This window comes from Puntigrus tetrazona, chromosome 25, assembly GCF_018831695.1.
Source record: "Puntigrus tetrazona isolate hp1 chromosome 25, ASM1883169v1, whole genome shotgun sequence".
Classification (NCBI taxonomy): Eukaryota; Metazoa; Chordata; class Actinopteri; order Cypriniformes; family Cyprinidae; genus Puntigrus; species Puntigrus tetrazona.
Window position 1 is genome coordinate 10,566,071 of NC_056723.1, and position 26,956 is coordinate 10,593,026.

Sequence of the window (26,956 nt, forward strand, 5' to 3'; positions counted from 1 at the left end):
CAAGTTGCCCCATTAACATGCGGACTGACTCTAGTAGGTGCCGTGAGAGTAAAAAAGGCAGATCAACACATCATTTGTGCTGCTTGCTGTTTAGTGTAGCACTTGTATTTATTTATATATAATACAGATTGTGTCAAAGTACCGAAGAATATCAAATAGGAGAACAGAGTGATAATAATGTATAATGACAGGATTAAACACTTAATTTTTTGTTAAATGCCAAGATGGTTTGTGTAATCAAATCAACGAAGCAAGCCAGAGGCGACAGCGGTAAGGAACCAATAGCCTATACGTGACAGAATGGAGAAAAAAAAATCTTGGGAGTAACCAGAACTTATTGTGTTTGTGTGTGTGTATGTATGTGTGTGTGTGTGTGTGTCTGGATCCGGTGATCTGTTCAAAGGACACATCTAGGTGTTTTGGTCTCCAGTGAAGTTAATTTCTTGGTGCTGATCCACCATCTTATCTGGATACAAACTGAGAAACAGAATAAGAAAGAAACAGACTAATATTTTACAGTGTTCCTGGTTCCAGCTAATATAATTCATGCAACCTAACAATCCTTTAAGGATTTGAATAATAGAAGCGTATTAGTGTGCTATGTGTAAACCAGGTTAAAGAGATGTGTCTTTAATCTAGATTTAAACTGACGGCGTGTGTCTGCCTCCCGAACAGTGTTAGGGAGATTGTTTCAGAGTTTGGGTGTTTAATAGGAAAAGGATCTGCCGCTCGCAGTCGATTTTGAAATACTATGTGTTATCAAATGGCCATAGTTTTGAGATGGCAGCAGACATGCAGGACTATAATGTGATAAGTGCTCGCTTAAGTATTGAGGAGCTAAACCATTCAGGGCTTTGTAAGTAATTAACAAGATTTTTTAAATCAGAACCGGGCTAAATCGCAATTGGGACTTCTAAAGCAGCAAATGTGAGTTATGAAGTCGCTACTATGAAGTATAAAATTGCATTTGTGAGATATAGTCTTAATCAGGAGATATTAAGCCTCAATTGTGAGCTATGAAATGTAAGATATGAAATCACAATTGTGACGTATAAATGAGTTAATATAGGATTTAAAGTTACAATTGTAAGATATGAAATCACAAATATTGTCACAATTGTGAGGTATAGTTGCAGCTGTGAGATATAGTCCTAATTGTGAGATATAAAGTCACAATTGTGAAGTACAAATTAGCCAATATAGGATATAAAGTCACAAATGTTAAATATGAAGTCGCATATATGAGGTATAGTCACAATTGTGAAACACAATGTTGCTAATGTTGAATATGAAGTTGCAATTGAGAGCTATAAAGTTGCAGTTGTGAGATATAAAGTCACAATTTTTGGATAAAAAGTTTCAAGCTGTCTCATCCGAGCTGTCTCAACTGAATAAAACTGACCGATCTTAAAACAGTACCTTTGTTTTTTCTTAAGATGCACACCAGTAATGCTTTTTTTCTAAGGCATGTTTATAAAAATGGCTAATTACTGGCCTAATCCTGGTTTAAGCTAAGCCAGGCCATAAAGTCTTAATTGTGATATTAAGTCACAAATGCGAGATATGAAATTGCAACTGTAAGATAGTAAGTCACCACTGTGAGATACAAAAGCACAAATGTGAGAGGTATAGTCACAAATATGGGATAGCAATTCAGAAAAGTGCAAAGGCAATAATTCACCGCTTTGAATGATCTGTTAGCTTTCAGAGATGTTTTCAGTCTTCACTATGGAGCACTAAACTTTCGGGAATGTGGAATCCTGTTTTCTTGTGATCATTAAGGCATGTTTAGGCTTATTTGCCCAACAGCAATTTACTGGACACCTTGTACAGCAGAAAATATTTTCATTCTCAATTCATGCAAACTGAATACCAACAATCTTTATTTGTGCTGCATGCAAATGCAAATTCTCTATCACGTGGTTTTATATATTTCTGAAGAAAACTATTAATAGTGTCAGCTCAAATTAAGTATGTATTTGTATTTTTACATTTGTCTTTTCAACTATAAAAAACTAAAACCTATTTTAAGAGTACACAAGTTAGAATCATTGTTAACTAAAAGGTCATTTAAGGACAACATCACCACAAATTGTGGAAATGTAGTTTTTTTAAAATTTGAATACAAAAGAACATATATACAATAACAAACCGAGAGTTTAAACTGAGAAATATTACAGTTCTACTAACAAAATTATCTCATTTCAAATTTGAAGCCTGCTACAGAGCTAAAAAAGCAAGACATGTTTTAAAAGATTCAGCTGGAAAAACATCTAGCCACTAATTAAGTTACTTTACAAACGATTTTGGGTGGTATTTCTTATACACCATTATTATTATTATCATTTTGTCTTTTTTACTGGAGGAGATTATGAGTTTTATAAAACACACAGAAATAAGCACCCATACAAAACAATGCTCCTCCATGGATGTAAATGCAGTTTTTAGCGGGCCCCCTTGAAACATGCAGTTTTACAACTGAAGAACAGTCTCTGCATAAATTAAAGATAATCCTTGGTAAATTATGTTAATGTATTCGCATGGTCTCTGCATGCTTAACATGGGTAGTATATTACTAGTTTTGGGACCCAATTTTTGTATCAAGTTGAACTGTAAGACACATACGTCACACCTTGAAAGTAAGTCACCAAAAGGCAATATTGGAAATAAAAGCACTTCCCGTTCCATATACTATGCCGTCATCGAAGATGCACCAGAAAGTTACATTATCTAAGCTTTCTCCACTGTTTTTTTGTCTGATGCTGATCTTGGTTTGTTTGATCAGTGTCTGTTTAAACAGTCTGAGCTTGTTGTGCTTCTTATTCATTTCAGCCAAGTTTCCTCAACAGCCTTCAGAGATAACCAGCTTCTGAAGAGCGTTTGGCCGGCTGAAAAGCTAAATTTGAGGATAGCATGATATAAAGGCGGAATTTGAGAATTTTCTTGCAAGTGTACTTCTCAGGATTCATCTTGCTGACTTTTTTTTATCCCGGTATTTCTGAGATTATATCTCGCAATTATTATTCTTAGAATTGTGTTTTCCATGCTGGAAAGTGGCTTCCATATAATACTGATTCACCATCGTGATTCACTCTCTGCTTTTGAATCAGATGTTCTGAACTGACCCTGTTCGTACACGTGATTCTGATTCCTAAGGAGTAGGTAATATATCTCATTCAAGCTGTCACACCTCTCTTGCTTAAATACAAATATTTACCAGACCTTTTGGATTCTGATAATCACATTTCTCGTAATCTCCTTGTATAAGAATGTATTTTAAATGCCGAGCGAGTGTATTTCTTTGAGGGCTGTTTTCAAACCAAGACAAGAATGTGTGCATCCCGGGGGGTGCGTGTGCATAAAAGGGTGCAGATATGCATATAACATCTTGTTTTCAGGGTCACTGAGGATGCATTAGCTACTCTTTTAGTCAACAAATACTCATTCCCCCAAGTTAAGAGGTCACTGATATTGGCATGGATTTTGGAGAACACCTTTTGTGGTTTTTATTTAATCATATTAACGCATGAAGGCTAGTTATTTAAAGTAGCCTACAACAGACACATTTGGTTTCCATGTTTTATGGGGATATAAAATCCGGTGTTAGCCTATAGGCTCAATGTATTTTCTATGCCCTTACTAGTATTCAAACCGAGTCCAAAACCGAGTCGTCATTCTTTCCTGTAAAAATGCATGCTATGGAAAAACGCAGAAAAACAAACCTAGACTGAATTTGGAAGTTTGGGAGGAAGTGTTTATTTTTTAACTTGCAAAAATTTCAGACGGAAATTTCGGACTCAGTGTGCAAAGACCACTAAGTTTCATATTAGTAAACTAAATATTTAAAACAGTGCGGTTTGATAACATATACCACAGCCTAATTTATCACTAGCCCATACTAGCTACACTTGCCCTTATAAAAATATATTTTAATGATATATTGGCAACTGAACTAAAAAATGAGTCATATTTAATTTAAGATCAGCCTATCAGTCCCCGTAGCCCACTTGTCAGTTTCCACTGCTTTCAAGATGTGAGGATCGCGGAGTGGAAGTGCAGTTTTTTAAAAGTCCGGGAGCGGAGGGGAAAACCCGGAGTGGAGCCGGAGCGGAACGCTTTAAGCGGGGAGGCAAACCCTCTGTCTCTCCGTTCCGCTCCAGGACTTAAAGCTTCCAAACTTTAATTCGGAACAAATGTAATCAATAGAGAATCAAATTTAATCAATATATATATATATATATATATATATATATATATATATATATATATATATATATATATATATATATATATATATATATATATATATATACTAACAGGCAAAATCTTACCTGAGATGTAAGTTATTCAACTGTAAAATTTTATTTATTGCGTTACTTTATTGATATTCAGTTGAGGCAGACATTTTCATTGTATCTTGTTACGATTATCCTGTTTTGGTAAGAAACAGTGGTAACAATTATCTTTGAAAATAATATAATGTATTGCAGTGTGTATTATAATATAGCAAGACTTTCTCATTAGATTAACGACAGGCTAATTATGAAATATATATATATATATATATATATATATATATATATATATATATATATATATATATATATATATATATATATATATATATATAGGCTAATTAAGTGCTGCCATTTTTAACATCCACATGGTTACAGTGCAATATAGCCCGTGATTAGACTTATTTCCTTTCTATTGGTATATTGTGCATTTAAGATGCGTTATGTGTGCAGTCTCCGCCGAGTGTTACCAAACTTTTTTGTGTGTGGTGGTCTGTGGGCGGCGCGCGCACTTCCAGCCGAGCTCACGGTGCGCGAAGCGATGCGCTTCATCCGGACGCGCGCTCGTCCATGCAGCGGAGAGCGGAGTGGATCTCACCACTGAAGGGGGAATCTCCTCCCGTTACCCAACCAATGTGATACCCTGTGGCTCTTCGGGAGAGGTGTTCCTCTGTCGTCTCGATTGTCTTCACCTTGTTTACTCTTAACGGCAACATTTCTTCGCATTCAGAGAATAATGGAAGCGCTTGCGACGAGATGCGCACTCTTTCTTGCGCAGATCGCACTCTTCAGTAATACAGGTATGTGAAGCAGGAATCTCGACTTTACTTTATCTATTTATAATGAATCCTTCATTATCGGGCTTATAGATGAGTGTAGTGTATGTAGCAATGCTGTATAGATGCGTAAAGTGCTGGATGTTAGTTTATACACCAAGCGCGTTTATATTGAACTTGGGGTTCAAACTTTAAACCTAAACGAGATGTATGCCCGACATTTCAAGTCGTTCTTTCACAATGAGTCATATCTTGGCAATTCAAATAGGCTTATTCATTTATGTCCGTCTTCTATGCATGTTGTATTCAATACTGAACAAGAGCATGAACCATTTTTTAAACGGAGAGTCTACTAGAACATATGCTTTGTAGTTATTCAAAGCCTTTAAATTCATAATCATCAGTTAAATTAATGGATTTTTCTGCACTGTAAAATATTTCAACCCATTCGGATTGGAAACTGTATAGTTTAATTGTTTTATATTTTTCACAACACCGTCTCTTTAAATGTAATTACTGATGATGAACAAAATCAAGTTTCTCGAAAATCAATAACATTAAAAAGGAATAACAGTGCAATAATATGATGATTTAAATATTCAAGTAAATGGAAGTTGCATAGGAAAAATAAATAAATAAAATTAACATTAAAAACAAAATTGCAGTCTGTTTAAGTTTCATTGTCATATTGGCAGATTGTTTATTTATTTTTTTCTACACTTGGAAAGATTTGTGTGGCTAAGGTCATTCCGGTTCATCATAACTATAGGGTTTGAGAAACTGAGAAAGATGTTAAACCCTTAAAATCAATTAAGTCATTTTGTAGGCTTATAAGGGAGGGCCTTATATTCTACAATGTAAAATATGTTTATATGTAGTGCACTGTACAAAGACATGTTGGTGCACTTTAAGGTTTTGCACATAAATAAATGACATTTAGTCACATTGGCTGAAAGCAATGGTTCAGTTTTCAAGAAAAAGCTGTTTTATTCTACATGGTGTGGGTTCCCCTTTATGGGTGCTGTCATGTTGAGATGTTCATCACACACAAAAAAAGATCACATTATCAGTGTAATGCAATTTGCTGAGTTACTGCTTCTAATAATCACTAATAACTGCTAGCACCAGGAACAGGTGAAATTGTTGAGATTGAATCCAAGAATGTCTATCATAAGGAGAGAAATAATAAATAAAAGACAAACAGATAAACTAAATCAATACAAACCTAATTCCTCCAGACCAATAGGTGTCAGTATAGTCTAAAACCAATAAGAGCACAAAAGTTCACTTCTAAGGTATATCTGCCTTATACCTTTAAAATGACATGTTGGTCCAAACTGTTAAACACACACACACAAAAGAAAGTAGATAAAAGCCTGTAACAAAAAAATGTTGCTATTGCTTTTTTTTTTAGTTTGTTATACAGTGCGAGTACCCAATGTGAAAAAAAGCGTAACTTGGCTCAAAGTTAACATATGCCACCATTGTTCAAATTGTCCCCGAGCCCAGTTCAGTAGAAAGTGACAAATGCTTATACAAACCCAGACTTCAATCCTAGGCTCATTATTTTGCCCGCTATCTGTTGCGAAGTGCTAAGGAGCGACTGATATGCCTGGATTAATCTTTTGGATGCTGTCTGAGACAAAGCCCCTAAGAGCTGGCCAAAGCCATTTTACTTAGGACTTGGAAAAGCCCTTTTGTAAGTCAGCTAGTGAACCGAGATAGTAAGTCGGTACCTGCTAAAAAAAAGCACTTAGCTGCTCCTTCGTCCCTTACTACTTTTCTTCTTTTCAGTTTGGTGTTCTAAATGATGCAGTGATGAAATGTGTGGCACAAAAGCAAGGGCTGAATCTTTAGGACGCGAGCTAGTGAATGAAATCTCTCTCTCTCACCATCTGTCTTCCCAAGTGTTGTACTATAGCTAACAAGTTTTTTTTCCCTTCTACACTTTTTTGGCACTGCTCTGTTTTTCCACTGAGAAAGTCCCTGTGTTGTTTGTCGGGTCTTGGGTTTGTGACAGATGGTAGTTGCGGACTGTAAAGCTGTCAGTTCGGGGTTCACGTGGCCCCTCCCCTGCCACATGCCTCATGTGTGTCCACCTGTGAGGGACGTGTGGCAGTGTGTGTCTCTACATGCTCCAATTAGCTGTGTGTCCAAGCAGAACTACCGTTTTAGGCAAAGGTGAAGTATGCTATTTTTTAACGTTAAAATACAGGTCTCTTCCGGAGTTAGCTAATGGGGGCAAGAACTTAACATCAGGATTTGATTAGATTGTGAAAAGTGGGCGTTACAGACCAAGTGCAAGTTTGGTAAATAAATAGCTGTTTGACTGCATTATCCAATGGCCTGTTTGGCCTCAGTGATGTCAGCAGGAAAGGAAAGTTGTTTCGCTCTTCTGTTTTCACACCATTCTGGCTGATTATTAGTTTGTGCATTAGGATATTCGGCCATTTTTTAGCAGGTTATCTTTGTGTTTATCATCGCACCAGTTGTTGGCGGCATTTTTTGAGTAAATCACTGATCCATTCACTCAGGTGGTTTGTTCAAATAAAATGATTTATTCTGAAAACACAAGATTTTTAGTGAGCCACAAAATGATTTACTCAACTGGTTTGTTCGAAAAATAAGGAATCATTTATGAAAAAACAAGAGACTCGATTTATGAGTCAATTATTCACTTAACTGATTCATTAAAAAGACGCTGATTCATTCAGGAATTAAAAAAGTGGCTCTCTTAATGTGTGAGTCGCTGAATCATTCACTCATCCAGTGAATCCTTCAGGAATGAAACAAGTGAATTGATTTATTCACTGATTATTCATTGATTTATTTATTTATTATTTATTATTTAAAGTATTCATTCAGCTAATTGATTCAAAAACAAAAAATTATACAAAACTTTTTGAATAAAATTTTGTGAAAATTTAATTCAAATCTGAATTTAGAACTTTTACCAATTTGTTAAAAACAATGATTCATTCATCAGCTTCATTGTTTTCCTTATTTGAACAAAAACTAACTAGTAAAATAACTATATTTTATTCTGAATTGTAGATTTTTCACTATTAACTTCTTGATAGAATTATATATCACATCACACCTGCAGTCATGCTATTGTTATGGATATTTCTTTAACCGATGTAATCTTTGTGTTTGCTTAGTGTTTAAGCATCTGTTGGTGACCAGCACTTTTTTGTCTGTGTTTTTCTTTCTTTTTTGCTCTTTGGTGGGGGCACTTGGGGTAGCTTGGCATCCAGACCCTCTGTCCGAATCTGCTTGTGAAAACAGGAGCAGATTTCCCCTGGACGGCAGCGGGGGCATTTGATGAACAGATTATTCGGTATTAGGCTCAAGCACATTCACTCAGGCATGCGGAGGGGACGCACTGAGCCTCCGAGTCCTGTCTTTTCTCTCCTTCCCAAGACAGTGGAGGGGCCGAGCCTGAATGGACCGGGGCGGTGGATGGGATGGTGGCGAGGGGGGCTTCAGTGGTGAGCCAAATCTCTGCACCATCCTGCCCATGGCTTTGGGCCAGTCCCGCTTAGTGAATTATGCTGTCAGCTGCTCGATTTGTTTGTGCCTGGCTGGCAAGAGGCGGCCGGTGCTCGTGGACATGCAACAACGTAGGGTGTCTGGACTGGAAAGGGGGGGTCTTATTGTATGTGGCATGTGAGTGTGACATTCAGGAGGGCCCCTGATTTGTCCCAGTGGTGGTGCTCCCATGTCACAAAGGATGGATGAGCGAGTCGGGGTACTTTTGTGTGTCTGAGAGAGAGGGGTGAACTTGAACTGAGAGTGTCAGATGCTTTCCTCTTGTGTGTTTTTTTTTTTTGCAAACACCTATAAGAGCAGTGCTGGATGTATTTGTTCACGCAACCCCCACAAAAAAAGTTACTTTACACAAACTCTTGCTTTCTTATGTAGAATGCCGAATACTTTTTGAAAGATGCTTCAAATTCTCTAAGAATCTAATCCATTAAATTCAGACCTATTTAGATTTTTATAGTTTAAATAGCAAAAACGTTTATATTAATATTTTTTTCTGATCCAAACCATCCACATTTCCATATGTAGTTAGCTTTTTTAAAATTAGAATATGTATTAGATAGGTATTAGAAATGTTATTTTTTGACCTTCTTTTGCAAAAGTATTGCATTTTCTTGAGAAACTTTGCATTTGCTCACGAACCTTTAGTGTTTGTTTGCAAAAAATTTGCAATTTCGTACCATCACAAATATTTTACAAGCAACCGGAAAACTTTTTCAGGATAGTGCATAAGTTTTGCAAGCAGATTCATGTTTTTTTTGGAGAAACATAAAAGTTTTATGAGAAAACGCAACATTATTAATAGATATAAAATGGAATATGTATTTATTGTGATTGTTAAAGTAACAATGGCTATTGCACATCGCCACATTTTTATTTTCACTTCATCCCTAATTCAAATGTTAGGATTTTTGTAATGCATCAGAGTTTAAATCGTCAAATTTATTTATTATCATTATAATTCCCTCCAGAACACCAGAACAAAACAAAAACCACTTAAAACCTCAAATTCAATTTCCAGTCTTTCATATGCCATTTTATCTCTTCAAATTTTCCTTTATCTCTAAGTCCATTGAAAGTCGATTTCTCTCGCTCGGTGTCCCTTGGGAATCTCAGCATCTTCATCTCAGTGCGTGTAGATTGACAGGCTCTGCTGGGGCCCCAATGGCTCTCTGCCGGTTGGGTCAGTATCCCTGACTTGCCACTTAATTAATGACAGCAGACTAGGGTTTGCTGTCATGCTACTGAAAGAGCTGCTCCCGTCTGCCATTGGAGAAAACAAGAGCAGGTCTGTTGAGTGCTAGCTTAAGATGCTTTGAGATCCCTTCCTGTTCTTTTCCAGGCTAGAGGTGTGTGGTCTAGATCTCTGCTCTGATTCAATGGACCTTGGAGAGGATGCTGAATACAAATCAAAGTAAAGTTTGGACACTATGATATAGTCACTTGGTCTCTGACACCATGTGAGTGTAAAGTCTGGGGTCACTGTGAGCACCCAAAGAGAGGACCATCAAAGGAGCTTGTGTTTTCTGCTTAAATCACTTGTGTTCCTGAAGCACTTTCAATTCTGTTTGTATAGAATGGCAGCAGGTCAAGGATTAATAATTGATAGTATGTATAGGACTACAAAAGTTCGTATTGTATACTGTCCTGAGAGGCATGCGTTACTCTATACCTTGCACAGGATCTTCTGACAAGGATGAAAGCACTCTGGAGTATTGGAAATTGTGACTATCTATCTATCTATCTATCTATCTATCTATCTATCTATCTATCTATCTATCTGTCTGTACTGGATATGAAATTGCTGCTTGGGGAGTTATGAATATGGCTGTTGCGTGAACTGACTTGTCATAAAATACAATAAAGGTCTGGCAAAAAAGATTTTTACTTCATCAAGACTTGAACTTGAGTTCCCAAAGCACAACTATGCTCGGAGAGCTGCCCACGAGTCTGTCGACTCTGATGAAAGGGTCAGCTTTCAAAGGGTAATTGCAATCTGAACCAATCACAAGACAATCTATATGCTGTTGATGCCTGAATGGACACGTTGACTTTGATGGTAGTTTTGGTCATATAAACAGACTCTTCTGATCACATAAACACTGAAGGTCTTCTCTTCTGCAAGCAATTGACACAGATCCACATCTGGGTAAGAAGGAGACAGCTGGTGGATGAGCTGTGGGTGGTTTGCTGATCTCCCTCAGATTGGACTCAAATGAAACAAAGACCAGGGCAAAAGCTTATCTCACAATCAAGGCTTTTACAAGATTTACAAGCGTATTTGACAGCGATGAGTTACTTTCCTCTTATGATATCCTCTGAGGGCTGCAATTGTAGACATATTATCATCATTTATGTGATACATGGTCATCATCATTTGACATTATCTTAGTTGTATGCTGTTTCTTAGTTAAAGGAACATTCCATTTTAGCATTTTGCAAACATTATAGGAACAGTACAAGGAGTAATATTTTAGAAATGTAAGATGAAAATCCAACCAAAATGTTTCAGGGAAAAAAAGAGAAACCTTTCCCATTAGTCAGTGATGACTCCATAGACGACTATTAGAGTTGAATTTTTAAATGAAAATCTTTCAGTGTCACTCAAGGACACCGCAGCGGTTGACAGTCCTCTAGATACTCTCAGGGTCTTCCCTCATCTGAGAATCCATGCCCTTTTCAATTAGGATACCACTCCAAATAGCTACTCACATGGGTCCTCCAGGCCATCAAAGAAATAATAGGAGATCTTCAGAGTCTCTTAATTAGGGCTGATTCTCGTTAATCCAGTTCACCCCGCCTGCACCATATGTCTTGGGGAAAACCACTGTGGCCTGACACAGGTGAAAGAACAATAACAAATTCTTCCCCCCTTTATTATTCAACCTGTAGTGATGCTTTTTGAATATGTTCTAGGTGGAGTGGGTAATCTCTGGCTTTGAATGAAAGAAGGAGAGCCTCTTACACTTCTTGGAACTCCCATTGCTCCAGCTAATTGGCTAAGATTCATCATATTAAACTGCTTTATCACTCACCATACAAGATACTCTCATGCAGACCTCAAAGAGTGTTTGGAGCTCTTTGGTTCGTATTATGAAATATTCTATAGCACTGCTTCTTGACAGGTGTTGTGAAAATGGATTTCAGGTCTATTCTGACTGATTGGAAAATAATATTCCAGGTAAAATATTTAAGATATATTTATGGAAATTGTGACAAAAGCTAAAACTTCTCTAAAAGTGCGAACCTTTATGCTCTTATTTAAGACTAATCATGAGAAATTTTACTCTTGATATTTTGCTAGTGTTGAGGGCCCTAGATTAAATTTATTTTTGTCTAGGCTGGCTCATGCCAAATCAGAGTCTCCTTATGTTCCTCATGAAGCCTCATGAAGAGCATGTGGAAATCTGGCTGTAATGATTAGTCTCAGATGTAGAGAGCTCTTTCTTCATTGAGAGAATATACAAGATGTGCCTCTGTGTTGATAATTTCTCAGGACGTTCTTGCTTAGATGTTTTTACTGGCATTTTCTTGACAGCTTCTCAGAAAATGACTTAACTCGATTAGCTTCCAATAGCATTCGGTACATTTAGTCAGTAGTTAAAGGGGTCATACGATCTGTTTTTTGGTGTAACAGAATATGTTAACATGCTTTAATGTTCAAAAAACACATTATTTTTCAAATACTGTACATTGTTGTAGCCCCACCTTGTAAGACGCGTTGTTTTCACCTTGTAAATGCAAAAAACATGTTGTTTTCTACAAAGACTCTAGTATAAAAATGTATATTTAATACATATTAAATAAAATGATACCTAAAAAGGAAGTAAATATTGTAACCAACAGGGCACTCAGTATTCTAGATAGTTTGTGTTCAAATAAAGCCAAAATAACACTGATATTACATACAGCACACAGTGAAAATACCATAAATATGACAGATATGGGCAAACACATAACACAGATCGTCTCGCAGAAAACACACGTTCAGGATACACACACACTTCACAAGATCTCAGCTAGATTCGACTGTTTGCAAGTTTTGTGAATTTAAATGTTCATTAGTCATTCAAAGATTTGTTTAAATGATATAAATGCATATTTGCAGCCATGTCTACATATCGGTCGACCACTAGTTGAAATTGACAGGCATCTTTTAAACAACAGAATCATAATTTGCTTTCATTTTCACTCGTTTCATTTCACTCAGTTTTGCTCTTCTTTTCTTTCTTGCTTTTCTCAACTTTTTTTGTGTGAAATGGCATTCCTTTTTATGCCTTCAAAGCGCTCTTTCTCTATAAACAGAAGGCTTGATTGACCCCATATTTAAAACAAAGCCAATCCAGCTATAAATGTTTACTGCTGTTTTGCATTTGAGGCAGAATCAAGAGGTACCCTTCACTTTGTATTTTTGACTCAGAACGCTTTATAGTCACATTAAGAGCTTGAGTAAAACATTAGTAAACTCATAACTTCAGGCAAGCCTTAGGGAAAGAAAGTGGTCTGAAACTGTGCTCATGGTGGTGGGTGTTAGTTGGTCCAAGGTCCATTTTTTTTGTCCTGGAGTAGTAGCAAAAGCGTTTCCTGCATGCTGATTAGCTAAAACGTCTATTTGGCCAAGATAACCTGTCTAAATGTGGACCGGCTTGGTATAATTTTCTTAAAGGGATAGTTTACCCAAATTAAGTGTCTTAATTTATTTGCCCTCATATTGTATCAAACATATGGGCAGGATGCATTTTTAAAGAATGAGCTGTGAACTTGAAAGTGATTGAATCATTGTGTAAGATGAACTGAATCAGACAGATTTATGAACAAAATGATTGCTTCACTGATTCATTAAGAAGATCCAACTTAAAAGATTGATTCATTCAGTAATGAATCATCAGGGATCACTACATTTTTCATAAACACACCAAGATTTTTTTGTAAATAACATCCATTCCTTTGAAAAGTCATAAATGTGAGATTTCAATTGCATAAATTTCACAAGTTTCGGTGTTGGTCTTGGCTTTTAACATTACCTTGTGGCTATGCAGTACCAGCTGACTACAGGATGATCACACTTACAAGCAATTGTCCTGTCCTTGATGAACCCGGTCTCCATCAGTCTTATCGGGTAACACAGCAGGGTTGATGCTGGAATGCACCAGAGCAAGATTAAAGTGCAATTAAAAGCACATCCTCTACCCACACACACTTCACCGGCATCATGTCTCACACTCCAACAGAGATTTGGGGTGTCCTACACACACTCACACACCTATAAGCTTCATCTGCTCACTCTGGCAACAAACTGTTTGCTCACTGGGTTTGCTAGCTGGCTGCGTTATTGCTATCGATTTCCAATCATCCTGCTCAGAAAAATACTCTCCTAGAATATTTTATATGAGGAGTAATTATTACATGATTAGAAGTCTAAATGGTTGCATGCTATTCCTAAATAGGAAATGTCAAGACAAGGTCAGTTTTTTTTCACGAGAAATTGAAGCTAAACTTATCAAGGAGAGTTTAATAGTTAACCTTTAGCATAATTCTGTCCTTCAATGTCTGGTTATAATGTAGCGTTATCATGATAGCTTGTTTAGCATGCTAACAGCTTAGCATGACATTAACTGTTTACTTAAATTTGTACGAGATTTTCATAAGCAGTTAACACTATGCTAAGCTGTTAGTTAAACAAAGGCTAACTGAAAATACAAATAAATGGACAACGTTATGTGCCACAGATTAAAAGATTGGAAACTTTAGTTTTGCTATTATCGGATAATTAATAAAAAAAAAATTGCTGCATCGTTCTTTGTTGGTTTGGTTAATTAATGAACAACAGAATTTTTTTTTAATGAGCTATGCTGATACTGATACGTTGATATTCATCTCTGGTCTCCTCTGTTTCTCCTCTGGCCTTTTTTAAGTTGTTGAGCTCAACAGTGACATTTGGCCACTCCTAATATTCCTGCGATCCCTCTGATGGATTTTTTACATTTTCTTTTCAAGTGTAACTCTTTTTCACCTGCATGGAGAACTCCTTGGGACTGTATTATTTAAAATCAACTCCAGACCTTTTATCTGCTTAATTGATAAAAGTCCATATCTGCCAATGAAATGGCATTTGAGTCGACAGTGCAATTATTTACGGTCCCTTGAAAAGAGGTGAAGAAACATATTAAAGAGCTATAATTCCTAATATGTTTTGGTCAGCGGCTGATATTATATACATGTTTTTATTTTTAGATGTATTTGTGTGTGTATGTGTATACTAATATACTAATATATATATATGTATGTTTTGTACTAAGTGCACGTAGTCGCTGTCTTTTTTTCTATCAGCAGGATTTTAACAAAATCTCCTCTTGGTCTTTGATTTCTTGTTTTCACCTTTTGTTGACCGGGATTAATCTTGAGTGCTGCTCTCTTCTGTCTCATCTTTGGAGATGGCTCTGTTGTGTGCTTGTACACCTTTAATTTCACTAATGACAGCTGAGGTTTGAAGTGTCCTCTTCTGGCACATGTGTTCAAGGAGTGGTTGTCTTCTCTCGTTCCTAATGCATTAGAGTGGTGAGGAACAAAGGGTTACCTTCTTTACATTACCCTCTTGTTACCTTTCTGTCTTGTCTTGGTTGCTGTTCCTCTTCAAAGTCCTCATGTCAGTCCTTTCATATCCTTTTGCTGGTTCTTATGGAACCTAAAAATCTTGAGCCAAGATGCTTTTTTCCCATCATTTACTCACCTGCTTGTTATTACGAACCTATTATTATTCTTTCTGTTTGGAAGGACCCGGACAAAACGAGAGCACTTTAACATTCATTATAAAAAAAAAGATTTTATGTTCTACAGAAAAAAAGAAAGTCTTACATATTTGAAACAAAATGAGGGTGAGTAAACAATCACAGTATTTTAATTCATGCATGAACTGCTCCGTAAATTGGGTCAGAGAGTTATCTGAAAATAAAACATTTTTTTTTTTTATGTATTTTTATGATTAAGATGAAGTAGCTATGTTGATGTTTGATGATTGGAGTGAACAAGTTGCATTTATTAAACTATTGCTCCACCATGACATTATCTTTTTTAAAAACAGTAAAAACTAAACTAATATAGATATCATTATAATGAGGATAGACTTTCGTTCTATTGTAATTTATAAAAATGGAAGCCAACTTGGTTATAAAACCACCATATTGTACAGCTTCATTTAAGCTAATAAGCTATTGAACTTCATTTGAGGATAGTACAGCGTAACCAGACCTGCTCGCCTTGTTGTCTAGTATGCAACAGGTCCTTGTTATATTTCATTCACTCTCTGTTACACCATGTACAAAGAAATCAAGCCCATGCGTAAAGCTCTTGGCTCACATGAGTGCTGTTGATTGGGTGAAAGGGAATATGGGTCCTGTCAGACGAAAGCAATCAGGAAGGCAGCAAGGCGTTACAATGCATGGACCTGGGGTCCCGCCGTGGCTCTCACGGATGAGCCACTGATCTTATTGCTTTGTTTGTATTGATACGGTGAATGGGGCAGGCCATGAGAACGGACATGGGTGCAGTTCAGTGGGGAGGAGCGAGTGAATGGCTGCCTCTCTGCTGACTTCAGAGCTTTTTCATAATTTATTTTCCTTTGTTGTTCTCACCTGCGTGGTTTTCAGTGCGGCTTGAGTTTCAGTACATCTCCTTGCGTCTACAGGATCAGATTCATTCACTTGATAATGTTGTAGCTATTATGCTGTTGATTACTGTGATCTTGCTAGTATTAACTAGCTAATTCTACATTTTCCCTGTTTAAATCACAGAGTTGATTCCTTGTAATGCTAATGTCTATAACCTTTTCTTTCCTTAATGAAAATTAACCATGGTTTTACTGCAAATAAAACCAAAAAACAATAGTTAAACCGTAGTAATCATAGTTTTGCTACAATAACCGTAGTTTAACCATGGTATTTGTAGTAAAACTATGGTTATACAAATGGTATTCACATGTGTAAGGTTACTTTTACTACAGCAAATGGCTTCTGGTTTGATCTGGCTTAAGATGGTCATGACCATCTTAAACCAGCTCATGACCAGCTAAGGAATAGCATAAACCAGTAGCCATGCTTCAAAACATATCTAACCAGTATAATCTTCAATTTAAACATTTGAAACTAAGAGCTTGCCTGAATTTGGAAAAGCAAACACGCTAAAGTTTTTCCCATCATTCCATCAAATGTTTATTCAGTCGGCAAGCTAAGAGCTTTGCCTACTAGCGTAGCATAGAGCTAAATGTTTAAAGTAACTGGCAGAAATAGGCAATTGCTAAATAATGTGTTAGTAGCTATGCTGTGCTAGGTTCATTCATTTTCTAAAGTAGTTACCACAGCATGTTGAAAAACCAGCATTTTGCTGGTTAGGTATATGTTTTGAAACTGGGATGCTAGTTTGAGCCGGTCCTTTGCATATGCTGCTTTTTTTCTACAGGAAAGCTTGCTAATTGAAGATACACTTGCCATTTTTATTAATACATTTTCAATTAATTACAGATAACATGTAATTAAGTGCTTGAAAATATTTTTACATTAGTTCACACTTGACTATTTAGTGAAAATGAATGATAAATTGTAAATTATGCTAAAGTGTACTATGGTTACACAATCAGTAGCTCTATCAATTGTATTTTGGCAGAGGTTGTGGTTACCATAGGCATTTTTTTGTTAGGGTAATCTAAAGAAAAAAAAAAAACCCTTCATTGTTGTCTGTATTCTCAGAGCGTGCTAAATTAGTTCAGAAAAGCTAAACCCTGGGTGAGCTATAATTAGCATGTATGACTAGACGTGGCGCTCTGGTACACTGTAAAAAGTGTGTAGACGTTTGTATGGCCTAACAGGTGCACAGAGCGTCCTGAAAAGACCAAAACCAATGTGTAGACAGACAGACAAAAGCTAACAGAAAGATGAGCCAAGACTGTACTTCTGCTGGGCAGTTTCTCTCGGCAAGCCTGTTTAGTGTAGGGTATCCTAACTAAAGGTGTAAAGGTGTTTCATGTCAAAGCCATTGTTGCTTGTATTGTGGCCTTTCTCCTGAGGGACAGGGCCCTCTTTAGGGAGGTTTCTTTCATCTTTTAAAAGCATTAACATGGTCTGGTTTGGCAGTAGACTGCTGGAACCGAAAACGATGTTGGCTTAAAAGGAATGGAGGGATTGTGTGGTTTAACTTAGTTTAACTTGTTGACAGCTTAATAGACTTTCTTATCAGTCCTAGAACCAAACAGTGGGCAGTGACGAAATGTCACTGTCTTAAAGGCAACTCCCTAAAGGACAGCTGTTTTCTGAGTCAGCTTCTATTTACATGAATGGGGAAAGACTGAAATCTCCATAACTGTTGTTGACATTATGTTCAAATTCGACAACAGTCATTCTGCAAAAAAAGGTGATTTTTTTTTTCCCTCTCATAAAGAACTTAATGGCAAATATTTGTTAACACTCTGACATTATTACTCTTCTTCATTAATAATCTTGCCAACTGACATTATTAGACTTTTAATTAAATTTTTTAATTAATTTAATTGTATTTTTATGTTATTTTACTATTATTTTATATTTAAAAATTATTAAAAATTATTTTCTAATATGGTTTTAATATCATTCTAAAGCCAAGACATTATAACAGATTGTAAATATAGTAAAAATGGCATACCAGTGGCAAATGGCATATTTTAATATGGAGTTATATATGGACCAAGTATACAAAGGACATGATTGCGATCATACTTTAAGAATAATCCTGGTATCGTAAATATGGCTTATTTAATTCAAATCACTAAGAAGGCTGGATATATATTTTAAAGTAAACCAAATCTTTTAAAAAGACAATGTTATAGTTGACTGCTTAGGATGTCCTGTTCTATTTTTGTTTGTCAATCAGCAGTGATGAGCCTGAAATGGCACAGATTGAGTTATGGACAGTCATGGATCAGAGGTCCGACCCACATGCATTAGGCATGCAGGCTAATTATGTGCTAATTAGAGCATCAGCAGAAGGCTTTTAGAGATTCTATGCCTCTCTCACTGCGTCTGCTTCTCTGTGTGTTTACTAGAAGTCTGTTTTGGAGTATTAAGGCAATACATAATTAATCCAAAAAAGCAAAATTCATGTTGTTCCAAACCCATATGACTTCAATGGAACACAAAAGAAAAAAAAAATAGTTCTTTTTCTGTGTGTGGTTTAAAAAGAATGTCATATTGATTTAGAGTAAATAGTGAAATTGCATTTTTCTTTAAAATGCAAAAAGTTGTTCTCTTGTCTGAGAACAACTGAAAAGTTGTCTGAGGTAAAAGGAAACTCCATTGCATTTAACGGCGAATAAGCTCTTTTGATAATCAAATAGGATTTAATACAAAAAAAAGAGTAAATTGTGGGACTAAATGAATCCAGAAGTATTTAGACAAAGATTGATTTGATGTATTGTCTTCTATATAGCTTGTGATCTGAGGGCTTTATGTTTAAAAATTATGTTTAACAGCCAAAGCTTCCTGATCGGCAGGAGACCAACATTTTGAAAGAGTGGAGTGATTCTGAGGAAGAACTTTGTGGATGAACTTTTACCACATGACCTTAAAGTCCTGGGTGACGACCTTCTGACAATAAAAGAAACCTTTTTTTTAAGTCAAGTGAATGAAACCACCAGGCAAAAGACTGAACAAAGAGAATAATAGAGGTTGCCTTTCCGCTCAACTAGTCATGAACTCACATTCTCTATGATTTCAGTATTGTTATTACAATCTGATGCATAATTGCTTTCATCAAATAATTAAGCCATTTGATTTTGGCACTGTCACTTCCCTGGCAGGATTCTGTGGCAACCTTAATGCAGTATTTCAAACCATTAATACTGGAATAAATCCAAACACGTCATCCAGGGTCTTGGCTGTCTGTGGTAGAGCGTTTTGACAGCAGGTCACAGCAGGTCATGACATGATTTAGCTGCCGAAAGAGGAATTTAAAAGATTGATAAATTGAATTTGAAATTGAATAAAAATTCTGTTGCAATTAATTTACAGAGTTCCTGAAACTTAAAATCAAATATAATAATAATACTAACAACACAAAGAATTATGTGGAGAATAATTAATTTTATGATCTAAGATGAATAAATATCAATCAACTAATATAATTACCTATGTTATAAAAATAAATAAGTATTATTTTAATTAATTTATTTTAATTACTGCTGTCACGATTTATTGCATCCAAAATAAACGTTTTTTTTTTCCTTAATATATTTGTGTATTCTGAGTATTTTTATTATGTCTATATAAATATACACACATGTATGTATATATTTAGGAAAAATGTGTTATATTTATATAATAAAAGTATTAATATATTGTGTAATTTATATAACTATAAACATATTAATGTAAATGCATGTAAATATTTTTATAATAAATTCAGTATGCGTGTCTTTATATCTACATAATAAATAATAATAAACAGTACAAATATATATTATATAAGCAAAAACTTATTTCGAATTTATGATTCGAATAATCGTGATTAAAATATCATTTTCATTTAGCAAATAATATAGATTTTTTAAACTTCCAATTGTTTTACCGATAATATATTTTTAATGTAAAAAATTAGACCTTGTGATTTAGCAAACAAATTAAACTAACATTATTTTCTTTTTCAGTGGATGTATCAGAAGCATATGGATATAGATCACAGAAGAAACTCTCAGAGAACATAGACTGGTCATACGCGGGTAAGTGTTGAATTGTACTTACATTTATTTTATTTATTTCTGCATAGGGATCACAGCGATTAAACTTCAGTTTGTATAAAAGGCCTGTCAGAATATCTCACGATGCACTGGTGGTATCTTCCCCCATGCCAACGCAGGTTTAGGGATCATCTTTGTCTAAGCATGCAGGGCTTAACGCCACAGATTAAACTCATCCGTATCTAACTGGGCTTTCAGAGTTAATGTGGCCTAAAGTACAGGTCCTGTCTGATCTCGCCCAGCCAGTGCATGTCAAAGTTTACAAGGTGTGTTTGGGCTTTCATGCACTAAACTTCTGGATCTGTTGAGTTGTTCACCTCTGCTGAAACTGACTTCATGCTGTGTTTAATCCTAGTATTTCCATGGAAAGCCTGATTTTATTCTTAAGAGTCTTTATAATGCAGTGCTGGAAGTCAGTCTAATCTATAATCTTTAAAAGGCAAAACATTTAATTTTAGATGCTTTAGGAGACCTATTGTAAACGTTAGGTTGTAGTAATGTAGTTTTATGTAATTTCCAGGATTTCCTCTGATCCTGTTTAGGCTGTTCTTAAAGCCACACCTTTAAGACTTTATGCAAATGACCCATTGTGATTGCCTTTGAAATGAGTGAAAACGCCCAGGGCAAGTCTCTGTGAATCTGAAGGGTTGTATTTTAGTGTTTTGTAGGTTGCGATGTCAATACAGTGACCGTCTGTAAGCGATTAGCATGAAGCATTTTAACATTTTTTTGTTTTCAAGTGTTGAGGAAGAGGTTTTGTGTTAAGAGTATATCTTTACAGCAGTTATGAACAAACATTCTTTCAGCAACAGTAATAGAATCTTGTTTTTAATAACATTCATAGCTCAACACTTAAATATATAGTTGACTTTTTAAATCTTAGTACTTAATAGTTTCAGATGGTTCTGAGAACATTAAAGGGATGCTCCGCCCCAAAATGAAAATGAAATGAAAAGCTTTGTTTGTTTTCAAAAACTCAGTTCAAGATATTTTAGATGAAAACCATGACTGTCTCATTGACTGACGAGTAAATTGCACTCTCAAGGTCAACAAAAGTATGAAAGGTTCCCTCAGAACAGTTCATCTGCCATCGGTGGTTAAACTGTGGTATTATGAAGCTACGAAAATACATTTTGTACACAAAGACAAAAAAAAACTACTTTATTCAGTCATTTGTTTCCTCTGTGTCTCTCCGTAATCACCTTAGCGCCATTTTGGAGAATTTTATATTTCAATAATTTCACATTCATATTCAACGGCACATTTTTAATATTTGTTTAATGGCATCTTTTTTTGGCTGGTTATTTAGGCTGCTGTGTCTTTAAGAGATGTCACTCCTGAACGTGTCGCAGATTGGCCACGCATCATTGTCGCTCAACTCTGACCCATTTCCGTCTCTGCTAATGAGCCGATGAGCAAAATTGTTTGTTAGATGAGGGAGAATGCTCCGGGACAGTTTCGAAAACCATTTCATAGGCATAATGTATGCACGGTTTTAAGTTATCTTCAATCGCCTATTTGGTACTTTCATGTAGTAACCGAGCACGACATTGCACGTGGGTAATTTCTTTCGCGATTTACTATGAAACGGTACGGGACACAGCGCGCGACGTTTTCCTCGCGCCTGCCGCTTAAGTGAAGAAACGCGCGTTTAAAACGTAAAAATGCAAAACAAACAAAAAACAGACAGAAATAACAATTATGAGTGGGGTGGCCGACCTGAGATCCGCCTCTGCGTTAAATAATTCTAACGCATTAAACTGAAAAAAAAGCGTTTAAAAAAGCGTTAATGCGTTAATTTTAAAAGCACTAGTAAACATGCTATAAAATGTATCGTGACAGATAGAAGAGATAATGTAGTTTGATATTCTCCAAAATGGCGCAAAAAAAGAGGAAATTAATCATTGAATCAGGCATACAATTCAGGTTAAACTACAGATGGGCTGTTCCGACAATGTTTTTCATACTTTCTGCATCTTGACAGTGGCAATTGTTTAGCAGTCAATGGGACAGTCTCAGGTCTCCTGGTTTCCATCTAAAATATCTTAAATTGTGTTTCGACAATGCTTTTACGACACACAGGTTGGGAACAACGTGGGGTAAGTGATTAATGACAAAATGCTCATTTTAGGGTGGAGTGTCCCTTTAAAAAAATAATGCAAGGCCATAAAATAATCAGGCGTAGTTCACTCAAAAGTGAAAATTCTGTAATTAATTGCTCACCCTGGTGTTGTTCCAAACCAGTATGATCTTTGTTCATCTTCAGAATACAAATTAAGATATTTTTGATGAAATCTGGATCTTCACAACTGAAACATTCAAGACCCAAAAAGCTAGTAAGGGCATTGTAAAGATAAAAAAATCAGTGTCTATGGAGAGTCAGAAAGCTCTCGGATTTCATTAAAAATCTCTCTGTTTGTGCTTCGAACGATGGTCTTATGGTTTTGGAACAACATGGGGGTGAGTAATTAATGACAGGATTCTCATTTTTAGGGTGAACTTTAACCTTTTCTATAATGTTCATATAACAAAGAAAAAAATATATAATTACAAAAATGTATGTTTTGAACATCTGCAGAGCATTCAGAAATAATGTTTAAAACCTAATGTGAATGTTAGCAAAACATACTTAGAGCATGTTTTTGTTAGATGGGGAGCAGGAAAGGTGTTTTTTTTTTTATGAAGTTTGGGAAGAGATGGAAGTATCAAATCAAACCCCCTCAGTGACACATTTTATATCTCTCGTCTTTTCATCTCCAGCTCTTTCTCATTTCTAGCGCAGTGGAGAATTCCCCTGTCTCGCTTTGTTATAGAAAGTAGGCCAGATTTGATATTCTTTTTTTTTATTGTTGTTCACTCTGATATTTAGCTTGTGATCTCGACGATTTACAAATCGTTCCTTTGGAAAATGATTCACGAGATCATCTGAATCTTCAGCCTGGAGCTCAGAGTTGCAGAGCAAAGGTGGTTAGTCTAGGAACGGTGATGAATTGAGTTTGGATAATAAGTGACGAGATTATCCATCTCCTCAAGCCTCTTGTCTTTGACCCGTCACAACAAAGCAGATCTGGGTGTCATTGAAGGTTGGGGCATCACAGCGTCCGGACTGCATGCTGGTGGTTGGTCATGCAGATGGGACATTGTTCATCAGCATTACCCACAATACCGCGGCCCCTCCTCCTCCTCATTGACCCGTTTTTCATATTGCTTATGTTGCCTAAATGATACTAAAGACCAAATGATAAATCCCTGTTCACTTTAAGCAAATCATTTAGGTTTAATACGATTGCATCTTGTTCGAACATGATGGCATCATGTTAAAATGACTTGAAACTGACATTTTTGGTTGAAGTTGATGTTTTTATTTTGAAAGGACGTGTCTCAGTGGCCGGTGGTTCTACTTGATGTAAACATGTTCTTGCTATACTCAGGCATTTAATTTAACATTTAAAATTGAACTTAAACTTAAGCAAGTTGTTACTGGACCTTCAAAAAATCCTGTCAAGCTCTCAGTGCATTTTTTTTGTGCGCCTAAAATGTCTTATACGGTGCACGCATGATATTTGAATTAATCACAATTAAAATAATAATAATAAAATAAACTAAATTACCTTCAAATCACATGAGCCAATATTTTATTTAGAGCATAAAATATGTTTCAATTGGGAAATTTGACACTTTGACAATCATTATAAAATTAATTACCAGGGAAAGTAACTAATACTTTAGTGTGTATGAAATATTTAATGTTAAATGAATGCAGTGGACACTAAAAAGAATAAATTATTATTAAATACAGTACGTTAATCTACACTATCTACTGAGGCTTAGCATCAGTCGCATTATAATATGATATATGACAATTTAGCAATATATGATGATAGAACCTTAGTAATTATAGTAAAATAACCAAGTATAAAAGCGTATTTGTTATGCTGACTGAACTAAGAAACGATGGTGCTTTGTCATTTAGTTTCTTACAACTCTTTTAGTGAGCAATTATAATTGACAGCTGGAAGGTGGTTTGTTCATTTATCACTGTGTGCAATTGTGTTTTTTTTTTCCCACGCCTCTTGTTCATCATAAGGCTAACAGTGTGTTATTTTTATATATATTTGATAACAATATTTTGATTTAAAATAGTGATTAAATATCCAATTACAATTAAGCAGAACAAGTACATATAAAAGTAGCTGCTTGTGCCAACTCACAGTTCTCAGTTCTTTTTCCTCCACATCCTTTCATTCCTTCAGTTCACACAACACCCTCTGAAACGCACTCTGATGTTGCTCAGACTGAGAGAGAACAGGAATCACAAGGACACAAACACAGACATGTTCAAATTAAACATGACAGCCTTAAGAGTTTATCATCTGTTCTCTGTAAAGTCCTTCACAGAGGTTTTCAGTGCAATGAAGGAAGAGCGAAGACATTTCTTTAGTTTTTGTGCTGCAGCTTCTCCAGTGTTATACCTTTATAGAATATATTGATAGTCATAAACGGATATAGAAAAGCATATCGGGGATTAAAGATTAGCATGACTCTAAAAACCTGAATGTATTTAGGATATTAAGATGTTAACTTTCTTTCTTATAATATAATTAATAGGTATAATGCAAAATATGGTCATGCAGAATAAGGCATCAATATGTAATCAATATAAGTACTAATAAACAGCCAGTATGATGGTAGTATACTTGGTAGTTTATAGTGAGAATTGGTCCTTAAAATTAATTAAAACTTTCAAATTAATAATAATATGATGGCTTTAAAATTGCTTAAAACAACTAATAAGCTACATTATGGATATTTTTGAAAACATTTTACACAACAGGGTTTTCGAACTTTGTTTTGTGCCTAACAGCAGCTTTTATTTCTTCATTCATGTACTGTCTGTGTTCTGCTGTATTGGCTGAACTCTACTGTATTCTACTGTACACCAGTGTTTATGGCTCAGCTGGGGGTGTAATGCAGCTATTGATATGCTAATGGCAGTGACCTAGAACTGCTGGTGACCTGGTTCATGGGCTTTGTTTTTGTGCTGTAAGGACCTCCAGAGAGAGGACTCGGATTAACCCACCAGCAAACCACTACATATCTAATGGTGCACCTGTGTGTCTGCGTGTTTGTACTGAAACACAGAGGATCATCCTCCGACATTTCTCAATGATTTTAAGAGGTTTATCCAATTAAACTCCTTTTCCAACAGGAACTCTAAACCAAAATAACTGGGCAAAGAAATACCCGTCATGCAACAACGCCAAACAATCACCAATAAACATCGAGGAGAGCCTGGCGCAGGTCAAAATTCAGTTCCAGAAGCTGAGATTAGAGGGATGGGCGGAAAAGACATCAGACTCCACTACAGTAAAGAATGATGGGAAAACAGGTTAGGGTTGTGCATTGTCTATATTATATATATATATATATATATATATATATATATATATATATATATATATATATATATATAGATATATAGATATATAGATATATAGATATAGATATATAGATATATAGATATAGATGTGAATAGATATTTATTGACCATTCATTTTGGTATTAATTTGTAATTTGTCTCCAGTGGCTATTGATGTGGGAGGAGATTTTTTTGTGAGTGGAGGGGGTCTCAGATCCAAGTTTAAAGTGGGACGTATCACTTTCCACTGGGGCCTGTGCAACGCCTCTTCTGACGGGTCGGAGCATGGCCTCAATGATAAAAAATTCCCCCTAGAGGTATTTCACATAATAAAATGACATGTTAAAATTTGATATACGTTTGTGTTTATTTCTATTTCATTTATTATGTAATTCATTCGATAATTATTTATTCCTTTTTATTTAAATTATTTAATAAGTTGCTGCATAATAAGCAGGATAGTGTACAGTGAGCTGGTCATTTTCTTGATCACCCAGTATTTTTTTAGATTTTCTGAATGCACGTTTTCTCTGTTTTACTGAAAGAGTCAGTGTATACAAGTGTTGATCTGACGTGTTTGTTTCCGGTGCAGATGCAGATATACTGTTACGAGGCAGATGTTTTCAGTGGCCTCGATGAGGCCCTCAGCGCAGGAGGAAGGATCACAGCGTTGGCCGTGCTGTTTGAGGTAAATATGGCAGCTTAATTATTCAATAAGTTTATTATTCATCCCCTTGTAACAAAACCTGGCTAGTTCGTAAATAAAACATAAAATTACTAATTTTAATCCAATCTTAGATATTAAATTCTGAAGACAGAGATGTTTAACAATTGTATTGTTGCTGATTCTCCGGAACATACTTGCTTCTTTATGTATTGAACATCCGCACTCCATCAAATGAATAATCTTAGACAGGCTTAGGCACTTTTCGAAACCTCCCCGCACCCCCGCCCTGCGTTTAGCCTGAGGTACAGAGCCTTTTCAGAAATCCTAATCTTTGCACGGAGGTTTTGATGGGAAAGACTGACAGGACTTAATCATAATGTGTTGCTAAAGCTTCATAATATGTTGGCTTTTCCCTGAGGATATTCTGGTATACTTCATGAAGCTGTCTGCTTGTGTATAATGTATTGTTTTGTCAGTTTACTGCTGCATGTTTTG

At 35.8% G+C, this 26,956-nt stretch overlaps 1 protein-coding gene across 6 annotated transcripts in view; it reads left to right on the forward strand.

Moving 5' to 3' along the window:
• Positions 1-4,812: 4,812 nt before the first annotated feature.
• Positions 4,813-26,956, forward strand: part of ptprz1a (protein tyrosine phosphatase receptor type Z1a) — a 52,030-nt gene continuing 29,886 nt past the window's right edge. For 2 of the 6 annotated variants that reach the window (XM_043228619.1, XM_043228621.1), the window contains exons 1-5: positions 4,814-5,095; positions 20,286-20,357; positions 25,585-25,764; positions 25,960-26,111; positions 26,387-26,482. In XM_043228619.1, the coding sequence (XP_043084554.1) occupies positions 5,032-5,095; positions 20,286-20,357; positions 25,585-25,764; positions 25,960-26,111; positions 26,387-26,482 (564 nt within the window). In that variant the 5' untranslated portion in view covers positions 4,814-5,031. Of the gene's footprint in view, positions 5,096-20,285; positions 20,358-25,584; positions 25,765-25,959; positions 26,112-26,386; positions 26,483-26,956 lie in introns of all 6 variants that reach the window. The other 4 variants (XM_043228620.1, XM_043228622.1, XM_043228625.1 and 1 more) reach the window with 4 other exon arrangements.